The sequence below is a fragment of the Oreochromis aureus genome, linkage group 16, assembly GCF_013358895.1.
Source record: "Oreochromis aureus strain Israel breed Guangdong linkage group 16, ZZ_aureus, whole genome shotgun sequence".
Classification (NCBI taxonomy): domain Eukaryota; kingdom Metazoa; phylum Chordata; class Actinopteri; order Cichliformes; family Cichlidae; genus Oreochromis; species Oreochromis aureus.
The window spans coordinates 15,204,796-15,229,091 of record NC_052957.1 but is presented as its reverse complement, the minus strand read 5'-3'; the positions used below and the strand labels follow the sequence as shown (position 1 = coordinate 15,229,091).

Below are 24,296 nucleotides of genomic sequence, written 5' to 3'. Positions count from 1 at the left end.
CTTGCAAATCTTTTTTTTTTTTTTACCATCAGCCTCCACTATGTCCATGCGTAACATGTACACAGCGGTGCAGGCAAATAGTTGGGTATAATTCTTTGTGCCTCTTTGCAACTTTATTTTCAACTAAGTGTGAGAAGATCTTGCAACTTACTGCAGCTTGAGGGAAAGTTTGATCATCTCTTTTGTAATAAAAATAATATTTTGCATTTGAAAGGTCAATGCCAATTTTTAGGGGGATCTGCGCATCTCTAGTCAAACCTGTCCAGGGTGTACCCCACTAGGATAAACTCCAGACAACGCCTCCAACCCTGAATGGGATAAGGAGTAAAGAAGGGGGGTGGGTGAGTGAGTGGATGATAAAAGCTGTACATGACTCATACTGTCAGCTTAGCTACACACTGCATTTAGGCAAAATTATATATAGGAAAATGCCAAACATACTGCTGTTTGATTCACCAAAAATAGGCCAAGGTCAAAAGCAATAAGGTATGAGGAGACCTGGGAATAGAATGGGTGAAAAGACATAAGGGAAAAGGGGGTGAAGGGGGAAATATCAACAACTGTGACAGCTGTGGGGATATGGTAAGCTGAACCACAACAGGGAGGTTCCAGGGCAGGAATGCAGAACAGATCAGCCAGACCGGAGCGTGTGCTTAGGTTTGACATGGCGAAGCAGTGCCGAGCCACACCACACAGCAGCTGTCTAATCCCAAACTTCTGCCTTGATACTCCTGTTCTGAAAAGCACAGTCTGTTCTTTTAACTATTGACTTCTTATTTCTTCTACACCTACTACAGATGCTCTCACCCTTCGGTGTCTGTCACTCGCTTGGATTAAACTGACATGCCACATGTCAGCCTCTGGCACAGGTCGTATCTCAGGGTTACAATCTTGACAGGCAACACAATGCAGTCACAGATGAAAAGTATACAAAGCATTTCCTGTATACTCCTTGAGCTCCAGATGTCAAGAACTCAAAAACCAAGGAGTCTTACCTGCTACAGAGTTTGGCCTCGGCATCATGAGGGAAGCTGATGTCTGTGGCGGGTATGCAATGGGTCCCTCGGGTGAGTGACTCGGAGGGTGTGGTGGCCCTGGAGCACCCGCAGATATGTTAGGGTGCTGCTGGTCTGTCCTGGATGGGGTGTCTGCAGGTGTTGCTGTGGCACTGCTGGAGTCTTCTTCAGCCACAGGAGAGCAGGTGTCCGCCCGCACGCTCTGTGCCAGGCCATGGCGACCGCTGCCTCTTAGGCTGCCATCTTTACTCCACTCCAGGCTGGAGCCGCTGCGGTCATCATTCTCTGAAGAACTAGTGATGGTGGCTGAGAGCAGATTTAAATAAAAAAAAAAAGAGAGAGAGAGAAGGGATTTTGAGCAAGTGAGGGGAAGAGGCACAAGATATATCTGAGTAATGGTCTTTATGCGCGATGAACATTTATCTGTCTTAATCTCTAGTGAGACACCGAGCTGTAATGGAACTTTCAGCTTTGAGTGGCTTGGTGGTTTTGCTGATTGCCCTATCAACAGTTCTCAGAAGCTCATTTTATATTTACAGCGATCGTCTTCCTATACTCGTGAAACTCGGAAAGTAATATTGCACAGATTTATAGAACGTAATATATTGTTATTGTTAAGAATCAGCGTTTGAATGATTTGGAATCACCCAGTGCAAACAGCAACTGCAACTGCAACAACTAGTCGGAGGGGAAAATGCAAAAGAGCAGGAAAAACAATATAAAACAAAACATGGACATTTTTTTACCCCTTCAGTTTAGACAGGTGTCTCGTCTAGAAGAAGAACTCTTTTAATCTCCCCTCGAGCCAACACAGCGACCTACCACAATCTTAAAAGCTGAGGAATGGGCCAACTCTCCATGATGACAGGCAGCTGGATGCAGGAACTTTAGCGCTGTTAGTGGACTGGAGCTGGCCAGCCAGCTGGCCATGTTTGCATCACACACTGCTAATCTGGATTTCATAATGCTGCAGCACGTTGCATCACTACTAATATTAATACAACAAACACATCTTGGACCTTGTGACTCCTGCGCTGGTTGCCTGGGCAAACATGAAGTCCTCTCATGGCAGCAGTCACGACAAACCCTGCTCGGACCACGGCATTAGAAGTCATCATGATCTTTAGGAAGTTATTGCTTAACTGGCTAAACTGCAGGACCTTGCTAAGAAGAATATGTAATTATTTATTTAAGCTTAGTGAAAATTTGAATTTTTATTTTATAAACAACTACATGCAGTCAAGTCCCGGCCCCTCATGAAGGACCTTCTGAGGGAGCTGTTTTGTAAATGTTAACACATTGCAAAGTCTCACTAATTCCATCAAGGAGCTTTTAAGGCAAAACAAAGCCAAATTAATGTGCTTCTGAAATCAGAGTCAAAGTGAAACTTCAAAGAACAGAGAACATTAATCACAGGCATCAGTCTGACTTGTGGACGCACTGTGACTTTGTTCTTTCTTTTCCTTCCTGCACAATTTTATTAAGGAGTGTGGGTGGGATGTTGTAGACCAGTGGTACTTTACACCCCCTTCCCAAAAACACTCCACCCGCCCACTCAAGTACATAGCAGCCTAGCATGCCATAGTCACCGATGTAACAATTTAATTTAACATCACTCTGCTGCAGATTTAAAAGCCCTCTGTTGCAGATACAGCTCAAGAATCTGCTTTTAGCAGTGAAGCAGCCAGTCAGTCACAGCTTCAAAGGATAGCTATACACAGCTAATTAGACTCGAAAATTACATGCACGTGGCATTTCATAGTTTGTAATGGATGTGCAATAAAGGGGTCGTAGAATTAGGGATCGAGAAATTAAAACAAGCTGACCACAGTTATAGCACATGCTGCATTTCTGCAAAACTGTGTTCTGTCTGTTTAAAAGTTCAGGTGTTTGATAGTTGCTCATAACGTCTTCATTACTGACAGATTTTGATGCACAACTAGTGTTACTTTCTGCATGTCTGTGTGTGTCTCTGTGTGTGAGCAGCTAATGCACCCTCCCAGCAATCTGTCTGTGACCACAGCAAAGAGCTGAGAGAGACAGAGGCACCGATTTCCATTAAGAACTGGGTTTTATGCAGCATGACTTTACTTCATACCATCTCGTTTCACTAACTTTCCCGAAACCTGCTTACTGAAGTTAACAACCACACTTGCAGAGATGGCATTCTCTCACAAAACTAATTCTGAGTTAACTAAAGTAACGTAATTGCGTGCAACTGACAGCAACACATTTGGCACCAATGCACGCCTTATCCTGGGTGGTGTCAAAGCTGCAAGCTGGAAGATACTATATCACAGCTTACATAAATTATTCAGCACGTTAGCAATGATATTGCTTTGGGGGGCAGAATGACTGAATCACGGTAATCATTTATGTCAACTCTGGAGTATTGGAAATCCAAACTGTTGTGTTGGATCTTGCTTTGGCATGCATTACTTTCTCCTGCATAACTATCATTTTCATCAGCAAGTCTGATATTCTTATTAGTTCAAGAATATCAGACAAATATCAGGGCAAGGGAAAAGTTTAAAACTCTGGCACCCTGTCCTCTAGTCTAGCAGTGCAGTCAGGGGAAAAAAAGGGGGGGGAAAGTTCAACGGTGGATAAATACAGCATCATAGAGTTACAATTTGCTATTCATTCCTCACTCAGAATGGAATCCCAGCATTTTTATAGGCACTGGAGGCTTTGTGAGTAGAAACGGCAGTTGAATTAATGCATCAATAGACTATGCCATCTTCCTGTCAGCTTGAGTAAATCCCCCAACGTCTTACAGGGCTATTACTACAGATACAGCACAACATCACACTATGGCAACTGTCACCTTAACGCCGTCTCATACCGAAACAGCTCTGTCTAAACCCAATGACGTACATGGTGAAGGATGAATATAATGTGACACAGATGGTATTCGATCCCAAAAGGTTTCACAAAATGAGTAGTGACTGACACTGCACAGGTGTGTTTTCTTTGTTCTAAGTCGTAGTGCAGATGAAGCAAGTCAGATAGCAAATTAAAATTAGAAGAGCTTCACAGGACGTGATTAGTGATTATAAGCAATCCTGCAAAGGGGACTGGTCTCCATGCTAAAGTGCAAACTAATAGACTACTAAGGAATCAGCAGAGCTGTTGGTATTATTAATGTTCTCATCAAAGCCAGAAACCAGTACAGGCACTGGTAAGCTACAAGTGATAAATCGGAGGCTGGTGTTACATTTTTGTCATTGCTATGAGCTGTGCTACTAGTGCATCTCGCACCAAGCTGCTCAGTCATGCAGGGCACATGGCTGAAAGGGTGAGGTGGGGACTAATTTGCACAGATCCATGCAAACTAAATGAGGAGGCAATGGTGTGGCCGTATTTCTGAGCTATGCACAAAAAAATTATTTTCACTGAAAAAATATACTTAGATTTATGTAATTTGGATTAAAAGAGATGATCAGAAAAGTAGCAGTTTAATCAAAGCTAGGAAAATTGATTTAAGGTCATTTATTTAAATGACAATTAAGTGCCACCTACTTCCACCTCTGACCTGTGTTCAGCTGCTAGATTATGAACAAAGTAAGACATTTTTTAACACATACAAGGCAACCCTGAACTTCTACAGACATTACCCCATATGGAGTATTCAAATATCCTTCAAAGCCGACATTAAATGTTGTTTAATCTGTCAGATCCTTAGTACAAAGTACAAATGGACCGATCAACCGGCCAGGGATCGGAATCAGACAATATTCAACTTCTCGACATGGAGTAGTGACTGGCTGATCAGCTTCCAGTATGTCTGATTACAAGCCAGCTAGTTTCATATATGTGCACAGCGGCACAGACATATAGGCACACACTCACAGACACACACTAACATGTTGTTAGAGGCAAACCGCCTCACTGTGTTTCCAACATCAAACTCCACAGATCCTTAAATCACCCTCACCCAGCTGAACATGGAATATTTTAAAGAAGGTAACGAAGAAGAAGATGTTGTTAAAGTTAAAGCTATCCAGAGCTCATAGCCAGCCCCAAGCCAGCAGCCTTGGTATGAGCAAAAGATCAACACAAAAGGAAAATTCCAGAGATGAGTAAAAAAGAGAAAAAGGATCAATGCCCTGTGATCTGATGAAGTTCCTGACATTTGTTTTGGTATATAAATCTGTTGTACCTGCTTTATTTGGAAAGGTAAAATATGTCAGACAGTGTGGATGTACAGCAACTCATTATTAGACAATTCTTTGAACTTGTTTCCAGTAGACACATCATGCTCATCTCATCTGATCTTCTTTTGCTTCCTTAAAAAAACTGTCATCTTTAATAACTACAATGGTGTTACATTTTTAGCTGGCATACACATTTTGGAGCAATGTTATATTAATTTGCACATTAGTGCAGCCAGGCATCAGTGCAATAGCACTTATGCAAACACTGCTTCACAGATCAACAACAGGTCAAAACTCTACAGGCCACCTTTGAGGACTTAAGCTGTGTCAGTAGGTAGAAACTGCAAACACCCACAGGCAGCAGTTCACATTAAACTAACACTGCTTAAGGGGGAAACAGGTGATGAACATGTACTTTCAGTATTAACCAGTACTGCACTCCATTAGAGCATTTCACCTTTTATTTTTAAAGAAAGTTAAGTATTTTTTTAAGAATTCAGTGAATCTTCTCAAACTAAACAAAAGAAACAAGTATTTTAATGAACAAGTAATTCAATCAACTTGGACAAGATGCCACTGCTCCACAGGAAGGGGAAAAGTTAGCTGTGGTAATGCGACTGCAGGATAAATAGCATGAGGGGTTCTTTTCAAACAAGCAGTTTAGGAATGATTGACTGGATCTACTAATGGTGGGTTACCCATTGTTCACTACAGAGCACAGAAACATGGACACTGAGCATTTTCGCCATTGACAACACAAACAGCTAATCTAAAGTCTAAAAATCCCAAGATTATAGAAAAATCACAAATGCAAAAATGAGACTTACATTTTACTTGAATAAAATGTAATTAGTTTAAATAAACTGAACTATATTTCTAGATGACATGTATGGTGTGCATTGTTATTAAAAACTAAACCTTTTTCTTGTACCATAAAAGATGCAATCTGAGAATAATGTGGGAGCTATTAAATAGTCTTTTCCTCCTCACCTATGATCCCACTGTCCTTGCTCTCTAGCGTGGAACTGGGGCTGGTGATGGTCCCACAGGGGCTGGAGCGGCTGAGTGGGGGACGGCTCGTGGTGCTGTTTAGGGTGGAACATGGGCTGTCAGTGCTGGGAGACGCCGTGCTGCTTGTTAGTGTGGAGCAGGGGCTGATGCCCTGGCTAGTCAGAGAGCACTGCGGAGAAGAGAGATGAAAAAAGGGGGTTAAGGTACACCAAGAATGTACTTTACTAATCAAATATGTCAATGAAGAATGAAGTCAGCTGGCAACAAGCTCACATTTTTTTGTAGCCCGAGCAACAAGAAAAGACAAGAAAAAAAAAGCAACAAAAAATAATTTTCCAACCTTATTTGGAAGGAGTATTGAGAAAAATCACTGTCTACTTTGACCTGGATCATGTGAAAGCAATGCAAAAAAATTCCTTTGCAAATAAACAAGCGCTTTACATGCGAGCATGACACACAAGCCGAAGGCCATAAGCACTATAAATGGAGCAAGGCTTAAAAATTACACACTCATATGTCTAGAGGAACCAAAATAAGTCTGAAGAGTATTTCACAAGGGAAGTAGTCTTTAGTTTGTGTGAACACAATAGACACCCTTTTTTTTTTAGGTCATCAAGCCTGTCTGACAACCATACAACAGCTAAATCTTTGTCTGAGATAACCGACAACCGTAGAAATCCAAATTAAAGCTGGTTTGTCCAGTTTCCCCATCTTCCTTTAACTGGATCCAAACACAATACAGTGTAGCCTATCATTGCCCCAATGAGATGCAAAGCAACACCTTCCAACAACTGTTTATGACTTAGTAGGTTTTAAAGCAATTTTTGCCCTCGTCTCATTACAAAATTACGAAAATTGAACTTTTCTTCATCACAGGCCCATTAATTTAGCATACAAAAGCACTGACATTACAATCAAAAACACACAAAAGATGGTCCCTAATACAGCTTAGTAGAGTTTGTTAGGTTCTAAGCCAAATCAGAGAAATAATTACATGCAGACGTTTTATCATTCACTGCATGAATAAAACACTCCTACTGTTGTGAGACCTGCTGGAATTAAATAATAAAATTAAATTTGGTTTATTCCCCATGGAGAATAAACCAAACCCTTTTTTGGAGATTTATTTGTTGCCTGGGGGGCAGGGTGGCTTTCACCCATAGTTGGTTTCGCAAGCATAACAGACTGCTAGTAGACTGTTATACTACTCGCAGTTATGTTACTGTTATGCTACTGCAAGTAGGTACTAATAAGATGTGCATTTCCCCAACTAGGGTTGTCACAATATTTATACACAACACAATTATTGTGGCCAAAATGACAGTAGAATAATGCTATTGGTCAAATTCATAACTAACTCTTTTTTTTCTGTCTTTTTGGCAAATTAATGACTTGGCAATGTAACCAGATCTGTAAAAACCATACAAAAAGAGCAATCATTTATAATATCATATGTTTATCATTAACATGATATTAATATTTGGTTAACATCAGTACTGGTACAGCACATCGTTTTTTTATACATGTTTCTGCACTACTGAAAAATATTGGGTGTGGCAGACTGGCAACCCAAAAAAAAAAAAAAAAACAGTGTTGTGAAACATGAACATGAGTTCACAAAAAAGTAGCTCACCTATGCTTATCCAAGTGAGACTGATTCATTCTAGATCATAGGCTAGTGCAAAGGCAGGCTGATAGGGAAGAAGAATGGGATGAAGAATGGGGAGAATGACTGGCAGCATGACTAATATCTTGAGGAATGCTAATATAACTATATAAAATTTTCTAAGTCAACTTCCAGTCTCCAGGCTGTGTCCCACCCAATAAACACAGTAAGTCTAACACCTGACTGACATTTAATTTTCTGTGAGGCAAAACTAAAAACAAACACAGTTAAAGGCACATTGTAAAACAGCAGTATGGTGGAAAAGACGATTGCTGACAGATGACAATAACGTGCTGCTCTTCACATGAATTCTGAGAACACAGATCTGCATAGAGTCAGACCGCCCGTCTCCTCTTTTCACATCCCAACTACTGAACACAATTCATAAAATGCTTTCTAAGTCTTCGCATTCCTAGAATTGCTACTTCAGTGTCAAAATGTGTCCAAGGCACGAGATGAAAACATAACGTGTTGGGTTCTGCTCTTCACACAGCCCAGCTTAATTAGTAAAGCCAAACAAACTGAGGCTCAGACCTAACACAACTCTATTTCTGTACCCGGACTCAGACACTCTTGTTACACACTCAAGAGCCCCTGGAATAGCACTCAAGTTACTGGGAGACTAACATGCCGCGCTGAAAAGCATGCACAGGAATAAAATCACATGCAGCCAATTTTGAATAGGCAGTTACTTTTCTTCAGGACAGATTGAACAGTTCAAACAAAACAGTGTGACAGTTACCGTTGCTTGAGGTCCCAAGAAAACAAGTTCCAGAGGTGCCTCTTAAAACCCCATCCATAATGAACACGAAAAAAAAAAATTAATCAAGCTGCAAAAAAAAGAAAAAAAAGAAAAAAAATCCATTCAAGTGAAACACTGTCACAACTAGCTTCTCCCCTTGTGCTTTCTCTCTGTCCCCTATCTCTCTGTGTGTGCTGCAGCGATGGCAGCAGCTGCTGTTGGTGGTGCGGTGGGGAGCTGGAGGGGAGGGAGAAAATGAAATACCTTCTTTTCATTCTTGTCGTCCATAGGTATGCGTGCCGTACCCGGGATCCCTTCTCCCAGTAAAAAGCCCAGTCTTGTCATCAGTTCCTGAGTGGCAGGGGAGGAGGAGCTTGGCTGTTTCTCCGCTTGCAGATCTACAGATGAGAGAGAGAGAGAGAGAGAGAGAGAGAGAGAGAGAGAGAGAGAGAGAGAGAGAGAGAGAGAGAGAGAGACACAAATGCTTAACACTAGCAGGCAGATTCCCTCTCTACACTGGATGCCCCACACAGGGCCACGCTGCCGGCCCTGCCCTCCTCGGCACTGCTCTGAAATGCTATGCTGCACTCTCCCAGCTGCTGCTGATGTGGTGCAGACCCAGAGAAGGTGAGGAAAGAGAGCAAGAGTGCGAGAAAGAGAAAGAGAGAGTGAGCGTGTGCGGCCACGGCTGGTGTGTGAGTGTTCTAAAAGAACGTGAATACATGTGAATATCCAGCATTGTAAGGAAGCGGAGACTGGGTGTGAGTGAGTGAGTGAGTGAGCCCTACAACATGCCTCGAGTGCCAATTCCAGGGCTTTCGGGTTGTTTACAGCTCTCACTCATAGAGCCTCTGAATATCAATGAGTGGAACTCGGCTTCCTGCAACACAACTTGAACTGTCTGTGGTCTTCATTCTCAAGCCTTAAAATTGCTTTAGATTGCAATTTCAAGCTTGGGGTGCCATCAACAAGGAAGAGACAACTTTTAATCTATTTTCTGTTTACACAAACCGACCTTTTAAACCAGAAACAAGGTAGACAAATAATAAGAGTGTATGCAAAATACTGGGTTTATCGTCAAAATCCATTGTGGATAGCAACTGAAATGTGGATGCTGCAATTTAGTGATGTCAAAAAGGCAAGCATACTCTGATGATGGAGATGGCGGGAGAGAGAGAGAATGTCCGAGGTACAAAAAGCTTATTATTCATCTCTCTGGCAGCACCTCTTCCTCCTCCTCTCCTTCATTTTCTCCTTTACCTTCATTCTTCCGCAGCTATTAATAATGTTGACCGTAAATCTGATTAAATACAAACAAGTCCAGTGGCATAATGTGCTGCCAAGCCCGAGTCAATTCAAAATCAGACCACCAGACAAACATCATTGGCATGCAAATAGCATACAAATGCCAATACACAGATAATGCAGTAAATAAATTGTCATAATTGCCAGTCTTGCAATCTAAAGGTCACACAGTTCTCCAACCTGGTGAAATTACTGGGTCACACAACCCAAAATAAAACTGGAAAAAGGCCTAATCAGTGAAATGTGGGGCTGACAAATCCGCTTTGAAGATGGCAATAAACACCCTAAATTTAATCTCTCTCTATCTCGTTTGAAGTTCAAGCACTGAGCCTTATAAACACAGTCAAACAATCCTGAAGTCATACCCACGTCATACTTAACTAGAGGAACTCTTTACTGCTTAGTCGATCAACAGAAAAATAATCAGCTCCCTCAGTGAGAGTTCATTGTTTTCCTAAAAACTCAATGATGTCATCATCCTGCTTCAGCTCAGTAAAACAAAACAAGTTTCCTGAAGAAATGAACACGAATTCTGCAAATTTGAAGTGACAGTTTTCACTGTTTTTGACATTTTAAACAATTCATTTTTTTGCCTTTTTAAATCATCAGTAGATTAATCAATAATGTAAGTAATGACTGCTTCTAATTCATTAGCTGGATTGGCTTTTTATCATTGAGAAGAGGCTCCAGACATGCAAAGCGTGCCCAATTAAGGAAAATGCACAAACCGCGGCAACTGATCAAATACAGATTTAATAAACACTAAAGTTTCTTGAATTTCCCTGTAAATGTAATCATGATTAAAATGCAAGCAGCTGGTGTTACTGTAACTACAAGAAGGATTTAGTCAAAGAACACCCCATGCCAGCAATTTATCAAAGGCTTCGGTATGAAACCGAATTAGCCCTTATGGCCTGGCACTTTAGTCGTGTGCCTGCCTCCTTCAGCCAAGAACAAAACGTGTTAAACAAGATATATGCATCGCAAGTACTGCCAGACCAGTTCATACAGTATCCATAACTTTAGGCTGTGCAGAAGATTTATGTTACCCCCTTGACACATCTGCCCACCGGGTTGTCTTTTTTAAAGTGTCTTTTATGCATTTATTTATTTTATTATATATTTATTTATTGGCACTGCCTTCAGGAGAAGTTGCTCTGTCCTGTAGAACTACTTTGAATTTAGAAAAACTTAAATATTCTACAAGCCCTAAAATAAATGAATATAAATAAAAATTCTCTTATCCCACAAGCCTACAAGTTTTATACTGAATAAATTCAAGCTTTTGTCTACATAGTAGCAGACAAGGAATGCTAACCTAATGTGTGCTGTACTTGCATCACCCCATCTCCATTGCAAATGCCATGAAGTGGGAACTATGCATTGAAAATCAATTGTTAATAGGGAATGTCACCCAGCTCATTTAAATGCTTGAGGGGAGCCTTTTAGAATCGCTCAGGCAAAGACGCCGCTCAGTCCAAAAGCACATCGCAATGATTATATAAGTCAATTCTGAGCCTTCACCCAGCAATATTATCAAGTGTAAAGAAAATAACATACAAGATCATTTCCCACCTACCACAACATCCACAATTCAACTTGATAACCGCACTCTGAACGGGTATCATCAATGCTGACTGCCTGTTGTGGTCGAATAATTTCAAGTATGCATCCACATATTGTATGCGCTTCATCAACTTTTAGTAGATGGTTACAGATATTAATCATTTGACAATAAAAGTGGTAATGGGTCTGGGGTCTTTAAAAGGGGGCACCTTGCATATCACACATTTATGGCTATTGTACATTAACAGGCAGTGACAGGTTGTTGGTTTTTTATTATTAGCCTGTCAGAGTCTTGTCTTTTGCTTTTATAGTGGCTATCAACACAGATCTGCAACAGCTAGGAATAAGATGCTAAGAGACCAACAGCTTTACAGGTGCAAACCATGTGAGGAAACTAGAAACATGCCAGAGAAAACAACTGTGAAACATAGTTGAAATCTTCACCTTCTGGAGATTAGTGCAACATTGTCTGGCTGATGAAAAAAAAAAAAAAAAAACCAGAGGCAAAACTGTATTTTTGTGAGCTCTGGCTTTAATGATGTAAGCTGTGGACTGGGAGAGATCCTCGGGTCAATTCCAGGAGGAGACACAAATCCCTTTGGGGTTGCGTCAGGAAGGGCTTGTAGTATAAAAACAATTACAAATTAAAATACAAACCCTTGATGTAACCTCTCGCGATTAAGTAGGAACCAAAAGTAGCTTCTTTTTGGAATCGATAGGATCTATTTAATTTCTCATAAAATCTGGTTTGATTTTTACTCATAATTACAGACATACATCTGTCAAACCAGCTTATTCAATCAGTCAGAGACTTCTATATGAGAAAAACTTGTCAATTTAGTAACTTGTAGGATCTCCCTGAGCAGCAACAACCTCCATCAGATCATCGCTACCAACAAAAAAATGGTTCAGTTTTTCAATATATGCTGTCATTGATCAGCCACCTTCAGGTCATGCAGCACTCATCTGTCTCAAGGGATAAGGTCAAGACCCTGACTTGGTTACTGTAAAATATATATTTTTTCTAACCTTCTTGTTATTGATTTTCTTGTATGCTTAGGGTCACTGACTTGTTGCATAATCCAATATCTCATACACTTCTCCCCCGACATTCTCCTGTAAAATTTCTTCATACAATTTTAAATTTGTTGTTGCCTCAATCGCTCCAAAGGTTTCCTGCCCCGAAGTAGCAAAACAGCCCCAAACCAAAATGTTCTCTCCAGCATGCTTAACACTTCAGATGAGGTTTTGGTTGTTGGTGTGTAGAAACAAATCCGAATGAAATGTTTAGCATTGTTTTGGCCAAATAGCTTGACTTTTGCCTCGTTCACGGCACATCATCCCTTCATGTGCTCTTTTTCCCGGCACTGTGAATGATTACTCTCGTGTATTTAATACAGACATGAAAAGCACAGCTGTTAGAGTGCGTGTGTGCTTTTTAGTTTAGTGAGATTGTTTGTCCATAACTGTGAGATGAAGAACAGACTACATGTTATGAGTGACCAACGCTGAAACTCCGGCAATTCCAAAGGGTTTACAAAGTTTTCTCGTAACCGCAATATAGTGCAGAAACTAATCCAGTTTGTTGACTCAGTTTTTCCTTCGCAACTTTTTCTTTTCCGTCATTGGATTAAATCGATCACCCGGCTCTTTATTACTGTGCCCTGACAAGACCACTCCATCACAGGTTCTTCAAAACCACTTAAAACCACACGCCTCTGAGGACCAATCGGCAGCTCCAGAATGGCGCCGGGGTTGTTAAAGACCTGACATGAATACATCATAAGAGACAGAAAGACTGACATAATGATACGACATAGCACATACAAATAAAAACTTCACGGGCCAAATCAATAAAACCCTTTTAACCTGTGGTCTCTCTGGAAAAATCAATACGCTGTGCCAAAAAATTGTTTACTTGCACAGCCAACTTCACCCACAGCTTGACACAAAACCTTCACTTTGCAAGCGAGTTGTAACATCGTCCATCATGTGCATGCATCTATGAATAAACATAAACATATCACATTTACTGCATTAATAAAGCTGAAGGTTTGCTGATTATACTAGCGTGTCAACAACTTCTAAATGGATTCTAGTTGAATGGCCTCTTTTACTCACTTTTCATTCCAAATACGAAACAGGAAATCCCCGCTCCATTTCTTTTTTACAGTTGTCATCACCGCCTATTCATCATGCTCACCATTTTGTCAATTAACCACTGACAAAGTGACAGACGAATACATGAATACACGAAAAAATGACAACAAATGTGACAGGCAGGCAAAAAAAAAAAGCCCAAAGAACAATTCGATGCAGCTCATGAATAGAAAAAATGGCGTATGTGCCGTTTTGCCCTTACTTGCTCACCTATAAGCTACAGGGATGTACTATCTGTTGCTGGGTGTCTTGCTGCAGGGCATCTCAGCTGTGTCACTGGTTTTTCTTCCTGATTTGTCAAGCCTTTCAGTTATAAACTACATTCTCCAATGGCTCTAAGGTGACAGCAACTAAAGCCTTACAGGACAGCTGCTTCCTTTAGCATGAGATACTCAAGAGTCCCAATGAGCTGACACTAAATAAATAAACCTGAAAGGAATGTTATTGGAGTCATAATAAGTACGTAAATAACCCCTGTTACTAGTGATTATTTCCCATTCATTTCACATGAAATATCCTTAATGTTTAGGCAGTGGATTGTTGTGACAGCTGTAGGATGCACTTAGATACTAGCTGAAGTTAATTAACATCTCCTGTTCATTAACAATCCAGAATTAAGCTCATTTGAGTGTTACTGTAGTATCTGTAAAATAATGAAAAGAGGAAGAATGCAAAAAACTGAAGCAATGTTATGAGATAATGAGAAACTGGTGGCACGGCACACCTGAGGAAACTGATCCCAGGCAGTAGTGAGAAATCTGACAACCACTCCATTCTAGTCTGACAGCAAGTGTAGAGCAAAATAACTCCTGGTTCACATCCTCTGTGACCCCTGCCAAAGGCTTTCAATTTGAGATGCTTAAAATCCGTGAAACACAGACAATTTTTGTATCTCATTGTTAATTATATCATGAAGCTTATTGAATTCACAAAGGACTTTTTACCGACTAGTTTAGAAGGTCAAAATGTGGTTTGGCAGATTCTCAAGGAAAACATACTGCTATGACTTAATTATTTAAATGCTATCGGGAGCAGAGTTCTTCTGATTTCCATGTTAAGATGATATAATTAGAAGATAACTGGACTGTTGCTGGTCTTCTTTGCTATTTTTAAAGGTTAGGTCTGCTCTTGAGTCATGTTAATGCTCTTTTGCTTGGCTTTTTTATTTGGGCACACCAGGTTGACCACAGATGTATCCCAAATACATAGTGAAGATGTGCGAATATATAGGGGAGTTATTCTTTTCTTCTCCTCCTTACAGAGATATGCCAACATGCACCAATCAGACATAGCATTATGACCACCGATAATACAGTTTTATTCATTTCACCTATCTCTTCATCATGGTACCTGTTAGGGGGTGGGAGATATCGGGGACCGAGAGAACATTCTGTCGTCAAAGTTGATTTGTTAAAAACGGGAAAAGCGGGCAAGTGTAAGGATTTGATTTGAGTTTAACAAGGGCAACATTGTGATCGCTAGAATGGGTCAGAACATCTCCAAAACTGCGGCTCTTGTGGGGTGTTTATGGTCTGTAGTGGTCTCGGTGTGCAATGAGCATGTGAGCATCAGAAATAGACCATGGAGCAATTGAGGAAGGTGACCTGGTCCTATGAATCAAGTTTTCTTTTACAGCGAGTGGATGACCAGGTGCGTCACTTACCAGGATGCACTATGGGAAGAAGGCGAGCCAAGAGAGGCAGACCACCCTTTCATGGAAATCATATTCCCTGATGACTGTGGCCTCTTTTAGCAGGATAATGGGCCCCCGCCACAAAGCAAAAATGCTTCAGGAATGGTTTGAGGAGCACAGCAAAGTTTGAGGTGTTAACTTTGCCTTTAAATTTCCCAGATCTCAATCCAATGGAGCATCTGTGGGATTTGCTGGACTAACAAGTTTGATCCATGGAGGCCAAACCTCGCAACTTAAAGTACTTAAAGGATCTTTTGCAAACATCTGGGTCCCAGATACCAAAGAACACCTTTGCAAAGTCGATCCATCAGTGGATTAGGCAGCAAAAGGGGGAGCAACACAATGTTAGGCTGGTGGACATAATGTTATGTCTGATCGGTATAAATCAGTAATTGAAAGGTCAAATAAATGTATTTTTAAAGATAAGTGCCACAGTAATACAGGTTATCTATCTATCAGGACATTTTTAATAATCACTAAGCTCTGCCAATTATAACTTGGGTGCAAAGGCAAGTAAAACCTTTGGAAAGAGGTAAACAAAATGATAATTAGCTACTTTGTTTCAGAGTACTATAATATTCAAATAATGAGATCCTAGAAGAGTGAAACAATTTGCAGACCTCTGCAACACCCTAATAATCCCACATTACAGGAGCAGTCAAACCCTAGGGTGACAAATGTGCTTTAAAAAAAAACAACAACAATTTTAAAATATAACAAATTAGAGCAGGAACCAATTATTCACATTCGATTATCATCTCATCACACACACACACACACACACACACACACACACACACACACACACACACACACACACACACACACACACACACACACACACACACACACACACACACACACACACACACACACACACACACACACACACACACACACACACACACACACACACACACACACACACCTGCACATTTTATTTATTCCATCAAGTCAATAGTTTAAGGGAGAATTTAAAAAGGCTTTGGGGTAATCCAGTGGATGGGACCTCTTCACACTGCATTACATTACAGTCCTAATTGGAAGTCTGTATATACAAAGAAAATAAAAAGCTATTAGGAGAGTCCAAGTTCTAACTTTTCTAACAAGGCTATAGAGTGCCTAGATGTAAAATAGTTGGTGAGAGGGAATAAAAGTGGCTGTAATATAGCAAATATCCTGTAATTTCACACTGGCTCTAATATCATCCACAAATGATGACTGTAGTCAGTCAGGAACATTACTCTCAAGGCTGTTATTAACTCTTCTCGCCTTGATTAACCTAGTTTATTAATTGGTACCACCTGGATGGGCCTCATCTAAGTTTATGATTTTATGTATGAAAGGGGAGCCACACTAGCTCTCCAGTGATATGACAGCTGACATTTTTGTCAGTTACATGTTAGGGAAAATAGTTTTATTTATCTAAATGGAAGGCAGATAATAAGTCAAACGGCTAGCCGAAGAAAACCCTCCCTGTTCTAGGTAAAGCATCAGATTTGTCCTTTACATCTTACGCTACCCTGGTGTTATGGAAAACCAGGGATGTAGCTGGAACCACTTAGTTATTCCGGTAACTGTACAGCAAATGGAGGCAAAAACAAAACAACATCGTTATCTGCTGCCGGAGGAAGTTTATGAGCAGGTGTGAAATAGCAGCCGTGATAGAAGAATGAAGACGGAAGGAGGAGGAGGAGCAGCAGAGGAATGGGGGGAATCAGTAGAACAGACTGGATCCGCGGAGCTGCCTTAGCTCACTCGCTGCCAAGAAAACAATCCAGCCGGTGCTCATTAGCAGCTGGAGTTTCATTACCACAACAGTAGAGCCCGTTTAATGAACCCTCAATGAGAACATGCATCCTGCTTCCCCATTTGAGTTCAGAAGTACAAGGTGACGTGCCCCCCTGAAGCAAGTTGAGCAGTCTTATTGCACATTCCAGAGTTAGAATCTGCTGCAGGCGCAGATGGAGCGTCCAGCGAGACATTACATGAGGTCAAGACTATAGATAACAACGTATCTGGGGCGGGAGACGGCATAGAGGTAGTAATCATAGTGTGACTGACATCTCAGCTGGACACCATACGCCAGCTGTTATTAATGTTGCTGCAATGGCAGATACAGATGGCATTTCATTAACTATTAGACCAACAGAGCCGAAGCTTCCTCACGCGGCGATTCGGCCCCTTGGGCCAAAGAGATTGTGCTGTAAAGATCCTGCAGAGATGAGCAGACCACCCTAATCAAGCTTTACGATTTAGTGCAGGAAAAATGCGGTGAAAAGATGATTTTAATCAAAAAGCTAAAGAGTGAATGAACAATTAACATGATCGGCTACAGAAAGACACAGAACTATCACTCTGTGCCAGCCAAAACAAAAATCACATCGCATTAATTTCTGCTGCCTCAAAGTTACTATTCTCCTGAAGAGCAAATTATGAACAAAGACAGGCTGAATATCATTATGAACTGGGAACAATTGGCCATGATTATACAATTTCACGAGCGTATTCATAATTGATTAAATTTAACCACTGCATAAGGTGGGATTTGTTAGTTTAGTAATAATAGAGTGCAAAGAGCACCACAAAGGGTGACACGGCCTCCAGAAGTGTTAACAAATGAGTAACACACACAGTGCAGATGAAATGAGACTAAGATTACGACTGGTTTATTTTAAAATGGAGCAAGCTTAATATTATAGCCAGATGGTTTAGGAGGTGCAAATTCACTTAATGCTTAGCCTGATAAGTCTGACCATTGTTTTAACACTGACAAGATAATAAATACATGAACAAACAGGTGTTAAGTGTTCGGACACTGGTCTTACTGGAGCTGTAAAATGAGGGATTTGAAGAGAGAGATAATTGTAGGAGAGGACAGGACCTGCGGTTCAGTCTTGACTGACGGAGACAGAGACGGGACTCCGAGAGCACAGCTGAAACAATTCTGTCGACCAGACTGTTGGGTGCCTGTTGCAAACACACTCAAGCATGCAAACACACACATACATACATAAACAAAGACAAAGGCAACTGCGGACACTCGGGCAAAATAAAAATACCCTCTGCAGTTACACACAGGCACAGGAAACATAACCCTTTCTCAAAGACAGTGCCATGCGAGATGACTCCTGAGTAGGTCAAAAGCATGTTTCCTTTCTTAGCCTGCAGCCCATCCTGCTCAGCCACAATGCAGAGCAGGAAAAATGACAATGCTTTGAGCCCGACCCAAAAGACGAACAAGTGAAGTAACCATGCAACACAGGGACAAAACTCACGCTGCATTAAAACTAAAAAGAAAATTACATTCAACTTTTTTGAAAATCAGCCTCAGCTGCACTAAAGACTTGTCTCTGTCTACAGATGTGGACGTGGTTCTGGACACTCAGGACAGGCGTCCTTCAATAAAAGCCCCTCTTCAGAGCTCCCACTTTATTTGTGCCGTAAATGACACACAGTCTTCATCCTGCAAAACTCTGAATGGATTTTCTGACTCAGATTCTTCCGGCAGTCTCTCAACAATCTGATGCTGACCTTGTTATTAAAGCAGCAAAGTTGTCTCGTCCTGCTTCAACAGTTTACTCTGTCTGAAGTAGAGGACAACACAAGCTGAAAGACGCTGTGTTTAGAAAAAAAAAAGAAGAAAAAAAAGCAATAGTGGGTATGTCCTTGTCACATGTGACCCATGGTGCATATGCATGATTCTGTCCACATGGGAGAAAGTATTCAAAAGACTGTAAGGTGGGCCTCACTCTGCTGCACCTGGGCTATCAGAATTAGCCACCATTAGTGCCTGATTATGCACGATTAGTTAATGAGCTGTTATATTCTTATAATTTCTCAGCTATAGCATTTTTTAACCTGCCAACTGCAGCTGCGAGAAGAACCCGATGGAATGTTTCTTCTTTCCTATCTGCTGATTGTCTGCAGTATTTACTGAATAATTGTGCGCAGAACAAATAAAAGGGAAGAAGTAAGTAGATGTCTGACCTTAAAAACGGACTGGTTATTTCTTCAGCTGCCTGAAAGCTGAGTCAATATTTGAAAAACATGTAAAAAAAAAAAAAAAAAAAAAAAAAAAAATCACTCTCAGAGAACAGAATAAGACAGAAATGCCTTAAATGCCTGGGAGCTTTTATACCAACAGTTGTATGTGGTGCAATAAAAATAAACTACATACGACTGGGCAGTGTCCTAGAAGCAGTCATTTCTAATTTGTCAGAAACTGACCAGATCTCTATCACTGGGAGCAGACCCAAAGAATAACATAATGCAAAATTCAGTTAAATTATCGGATAGTCGTAACTCATTTCTTGCAGTAAAATGATTCTATACATGTATATCTAGTAGCAAAAAGATAGTTTGGAGGCCTGCACATGTACATCTGCCACATGCATGAGATAACAGCTTCAGTACAGAAAGCCCTATCACAGTCTTTCATATGTTATTGCATCACAGATGTTTTTTAAATGGCTAAAATGTGTATTTTTGTCATTAATATGCATTTCAATCAAATTAAAATCAAAACCGGGTCCAAAAATACAACAAAGAACTTATGAAAGTGTTCAAACCATTATTCAGTAATCGTATTGAGTATATTTTCTGTGCTGCAGAAAACAACTACATTTTTTAATGTTAATGGGCTTATTCCCCAAGTGTCAAATGCTTACCAGGGTGTATATAATATACAGACAATTAAAAAAAATAAGGCTTTAAAAAGTTCAGCATATTTCTGATTCATTTTAAGACAGCAGAGCAATATCAGTTTTACAACTACACGAATGAATCCCATCTCTTTCTTTTTGCCACAGCCATATTTTTTAATGCTACTTTATTTTAAATCGTTAGAGGACAAAGTGAGCGGTCCCTTAGCATTTGAGTTAGACTTGAACCATACAGCACAAGCAGAGAACTGCAGCTAAAGCCAATAAACAAAATGTCCAACTTCCTAATCTTACCCTAGCATTATGCTATAGTTTCACTCCACAAGCATCACATCCACTTCTGATAGTAACTCTATTACAAGATATTCCAAACATATTAAAGCTATTAGAGCTGAAAAGGTGCAGAAGAGAAAGAAAGTGCAGTTCCTCCAGCACTGCTCAAATCAGAGTCAATTCCTATAAACCCCATTTCTTTACACCAAAACAGTTCAGAACCTCAAGAACGTATCAATCTTTTACACCGTTTATGGTTTGGAAGCATCAAAAGGTTCATCTCGTCTCATTGATGAGCTGAAAGGATGTACTTTGAGTCTCTGGTGGCTGCTTCTGGCATTCGTACCTGCCTCAGCTCTTCTTGCCCCTGCCGCTAACTTGAACACCCAATCTAATCTGATGCTGCCACCTTCATGCTTAACCACACGGAAGGTATTTGCCAGCTGATGAACAGTGCCCGATGGGGTGTTGATTGTGGATTATGTTCGGCAGGCAGTGCTCGGAGTTCTCCGTAACGATTTCAGTGTCTGTTTTGTCAGACGGGAGAATCTTTCTCCTCATGCTCTCAGAGTCTTTTAAATGCCATTTGACAAGCTCCAAATAGGCTGTCATGCCTTTGCTCAAAGTGCAGCTGCTCTACAATAAAGGCCTGATTGATGAACTGCGGCTAAGATGGTCATCCTTTCCCCCCTCGATCTCTGCAGAGGACTGCTGAAGCTCTGTGGGTTTTGCCAAATGACCTGAAGAAGACCCTTCACGCTCAGTGTCCAAGACTGGTGGGACAGCCCGTTCAAGGAAGCGTCCAGATGGCTCCAAAATTCGTCCTTTTTAAAACGTATTGAGATTCACTGAGCTCCTGGAAACATGCAGATCTCTGGAAGCAGTTTTCTCACAGTGGTCCACAGACATACTCAGACTTTATTAAAGGTTTTTGTTCTTGCATGAAGTGAAGTGTGGGGTGTTCATAGACACATGTGCATCTTTAAGCTGTGGCCAAGATCTAAACACACTTATGAATAACTGAAGAAAAAAAGGAAGGACATGACCATAATTTTGACAACCACAACAAAGGGCCTTAATACTTTTATGAAAATAGATTTTACTGTTTAATTTTTAGCAAGTTTTCACTTTTTCACTCTCTTTTTTAAGTTACTGAACGGTTATTAAGAGGAAAAAGGCCAGCTTCCACATCTACAACATAAAGTGTGCTAAAATAAATGTCATATTATTCTCCCATGAAACTGGAGACGAGTCTATACTAAACACACAAGTCCTTTCTGTAAACTGAAGTAGTTTAACATCACCTCCCCTTAAGCATTTTTTTTCACTGCATCATTAAGCAATGAAGAGGAAGGAGGGTAAGATTAGATAAGGAGGCGTGGGGAATAGTGGAAAGGTGTTGAGAAGAGTAATAGGGTGTCGATTTTGGAACGGCATTTGCATTTGTGCTCAAAAACATTGGTTTAGCACGTATCCAGTAATATATTTCTGCTCAGCCACACAAGCAAGGACTCTCTTTTGTAATTAGTAAATAAAAGTAACGGTACGGAAACTGACGAGGTCATATTTATCTACTGTCTGCTATCTACTGGTAGCCAACTCTGAGCTCTGTGTTAGTTGAACGTCAGACACACCCTCGTGCCTTAGTATGCGACAGTCAGCTGTGCTGAGTTACTAAATTCTATGTACGTTATGTGAGCCATGCATAACAATAGAGCGCTCTTTGTGCATTGCCTTTTGCTAAAGATAACACATCTTACATCTCCACTTAAGCCTATGGGAGGAATTTGAGCCCAGTCTTCTCTGCTGGAAATCTAAACGGAGCACTTAGGGGAACATTACCCCTAAACACAACAACGCAACGCCCAACACAAGTGAGAATAGGCAGTAATAACGTTGAAAGCACATCTCACAAACATGTGGAAGCACAAGAATTTTCATGTATAGTTCCTGAGAAATGAAAGCCCCTGTCCCCATTATACCCCGAAATCCGCAAATCCAGCGCTTTGCTCAGACAATATGTCCCCACAAACTGGAAAACTGACTCCTCTGTAATCTAAACACACAGTTTAGAATAAACACGGCACTACCGAGTGTTTGCACGGGGCTCACATGTACTGTGTACTTAAACTGAGTCATCAGTAACTGATGCTACCCTTAAATAACAAAGCCCTGCTCTTAAAAGCCACTGACAACAATGAGGACCCCAGGCAACGACATGCATAATTTTCTCTTACGGCAGTTTTTAAGTGCACTTTTCCCCTCAACCCCAGCAAAAACAGCCATTTAGAAAATTTACAAAAGTAAAACTCACCATTGTGGGACGACTCCTTGTTATCGGTCGCTTTCCTCCGAGCTGACACGATGGCATCAGAAGGCACGCGAGGGCTCTCTACATATTTGGGCTTCCTAACTGGACCTGCCAGCACGAACAGAAGATACGGGGAGAATGAGAGAGTGAGAGAGCGCGTGCATCTGACAGAGAGTGAGAGAGGGAAAGAAATGCAAAAGAGACCGAGGGAAAACAGAGAGAGAGTTCTCACAGGATTAATATGTTCCAGATGGCACTGGAGATGAGAGGTAGTGGTGTCTTAGTTGGACAGGCTTAGCTGCACTCCGTAGCTTACATAAAACTCACTCACACACTCTCAGACAGCTCCCTGCGTTGATAGCAGCTCTGGTCTGTCTGACAACTCAGAATGCTGTCTGCATTGCTGGAGACTCTCGGTAAAAAAGCGGCTAGCTGGCTCTGGGAATGTAAACTACAGCAGGAAACCACAACAATTAGCCTCTAAGTGAACTAAAGATCCTTGCTCAAGCGCACACGTGCATTGTTGGAAATGCAAGAGAAGAAAATTGCCAAACAGACAAAGCATCCCCCCCCCCCATTATTTTATCTGAAAGTGTGTCCTTCTATTGTGGCAACAATAGTTGCATCTTTTGGCTAGATTGACCGCAAAGTGTCCAACTCTGATGATGTATCTGGGACAATGGTACAGCCCTTAGAGGAACGTCATTGTGAGCACAAGGCGATGACTTTGGCTAGCTGCTCTGTTCCCCGCACTCACACCATGACAGTACTCTGACCCCATTTCCCATAAAAGGTAGGACAATGTGTGAAATGCAAATAACTAAATTATTATATTTAATGCAACCATTTTAAATGTTGTGCACCACTGGCATACTTGTTCTCATAGATGCACAGCTGCTTGTGCAACATTTATACTTTTGCACAAAAAAAATAAAGATATTCAGTAAAAGCTGCCGTTTAACCAGCCCTGCTGAGAATAAACATGCTGTTTGGTGGAGCAGCACTGCAGCAAAGGCCTACTGATCTTTCCTAAAAGTGCCAATTCACTTGTTTAAACACATTTTTAAGTTCTCTACTTGGAACTCACATTCTACCGAGTCTTAAGAGCAGATCAAAAATGTAACCACAAAACAAAATATCTGAAAACAGGAGGTGACTGTGTTATTTAGATCTGTAAATCCATAAAACAGCAAGCCCCCACTCTTTGCAACTACTTCGGCCTTGACCTCCTGCAAGTAAAACCTCCTCCTCCTCCAGGCTCTTATCAGATAACTGTATGTGTAACCCCAGTCATAATATAGAGAATAGACAGGAGATCAGAGACTGCGATTTCCACATTACCACATTGAGTCACTCCCAACCCCAAACAATTCCTGTGAATCAAATGGAGCAATTTATAAAACCGCTTCTGCTTGATGCACAGTGCCATCTATGGATATGCAACTTGAAATGCATAGGGAAAAACGGTGGGTTTTGATACCTCGCATGAGCTTCTGTATGTGCAATCTGGGTGTTCTCGTCTGTCACTAGAAGCCACGACAGCGGAGTTAAAGAACTCAAAGTAAAAGCCCCAAACCAAATGGAGCGTCCATTCAGAGAAGCTGAGCAGAAGCTGTCCCATGTAGCAAAGAAACTGTTTTAAAGGTGATGATGATTTTTCTTTTAAAAGCACTATAATCTAAGGATTGGCATTCAAACGCAATGGGATGTTACAGATTTGCGCAGACAGATG

At 41.0% G+C, this 24,296-nt stretch overlaps 1 protein-coding gene across 4 annotated transcripts in view; it reads right to left on the bottom strand.

The window, feature by feature from the left end:
• tanc1b (tetratricopeptide repeat, ankyrin repeat and coiled-coil containing 1b) overlaps positions 1 to 24,296 on the bottom strand; it is a 107,856-nt gene that overhangs the window by 42,889 nt on the left and 40,671 nt on the right. For 3 of the 4 annotated variants that reach the window (XM_031743076.2, XM_031743074.2, XM_031743075.2), the window contains 4 exons: positions 22,568 to 22,672; positions 8,857 to 8,990; positions 6,164 to 6,353; positions 996 to 1,322 (listed from right to left, as the gene is read on the bottom strand). In XM_031743076.2, coding sequence (XP_031598936.1) covers positions 996 to 1,322; positions 6,164 to 6,353; positions 8,857 to 8,990; positions 22,568 to 22,672 — 756 coding nt within the window. Of the gene's footprint in view, positions 1 to 995; positions 1,323 to 6,163; positions 6,354 to 8,856; positions 8,991 to 22,567; positions 22,673 to 22,796; positions 22,821 to 24,296 lie in introns of those variants that run through there. The other variant, XM_039599754.1, reaches the window with a different exon arrangement.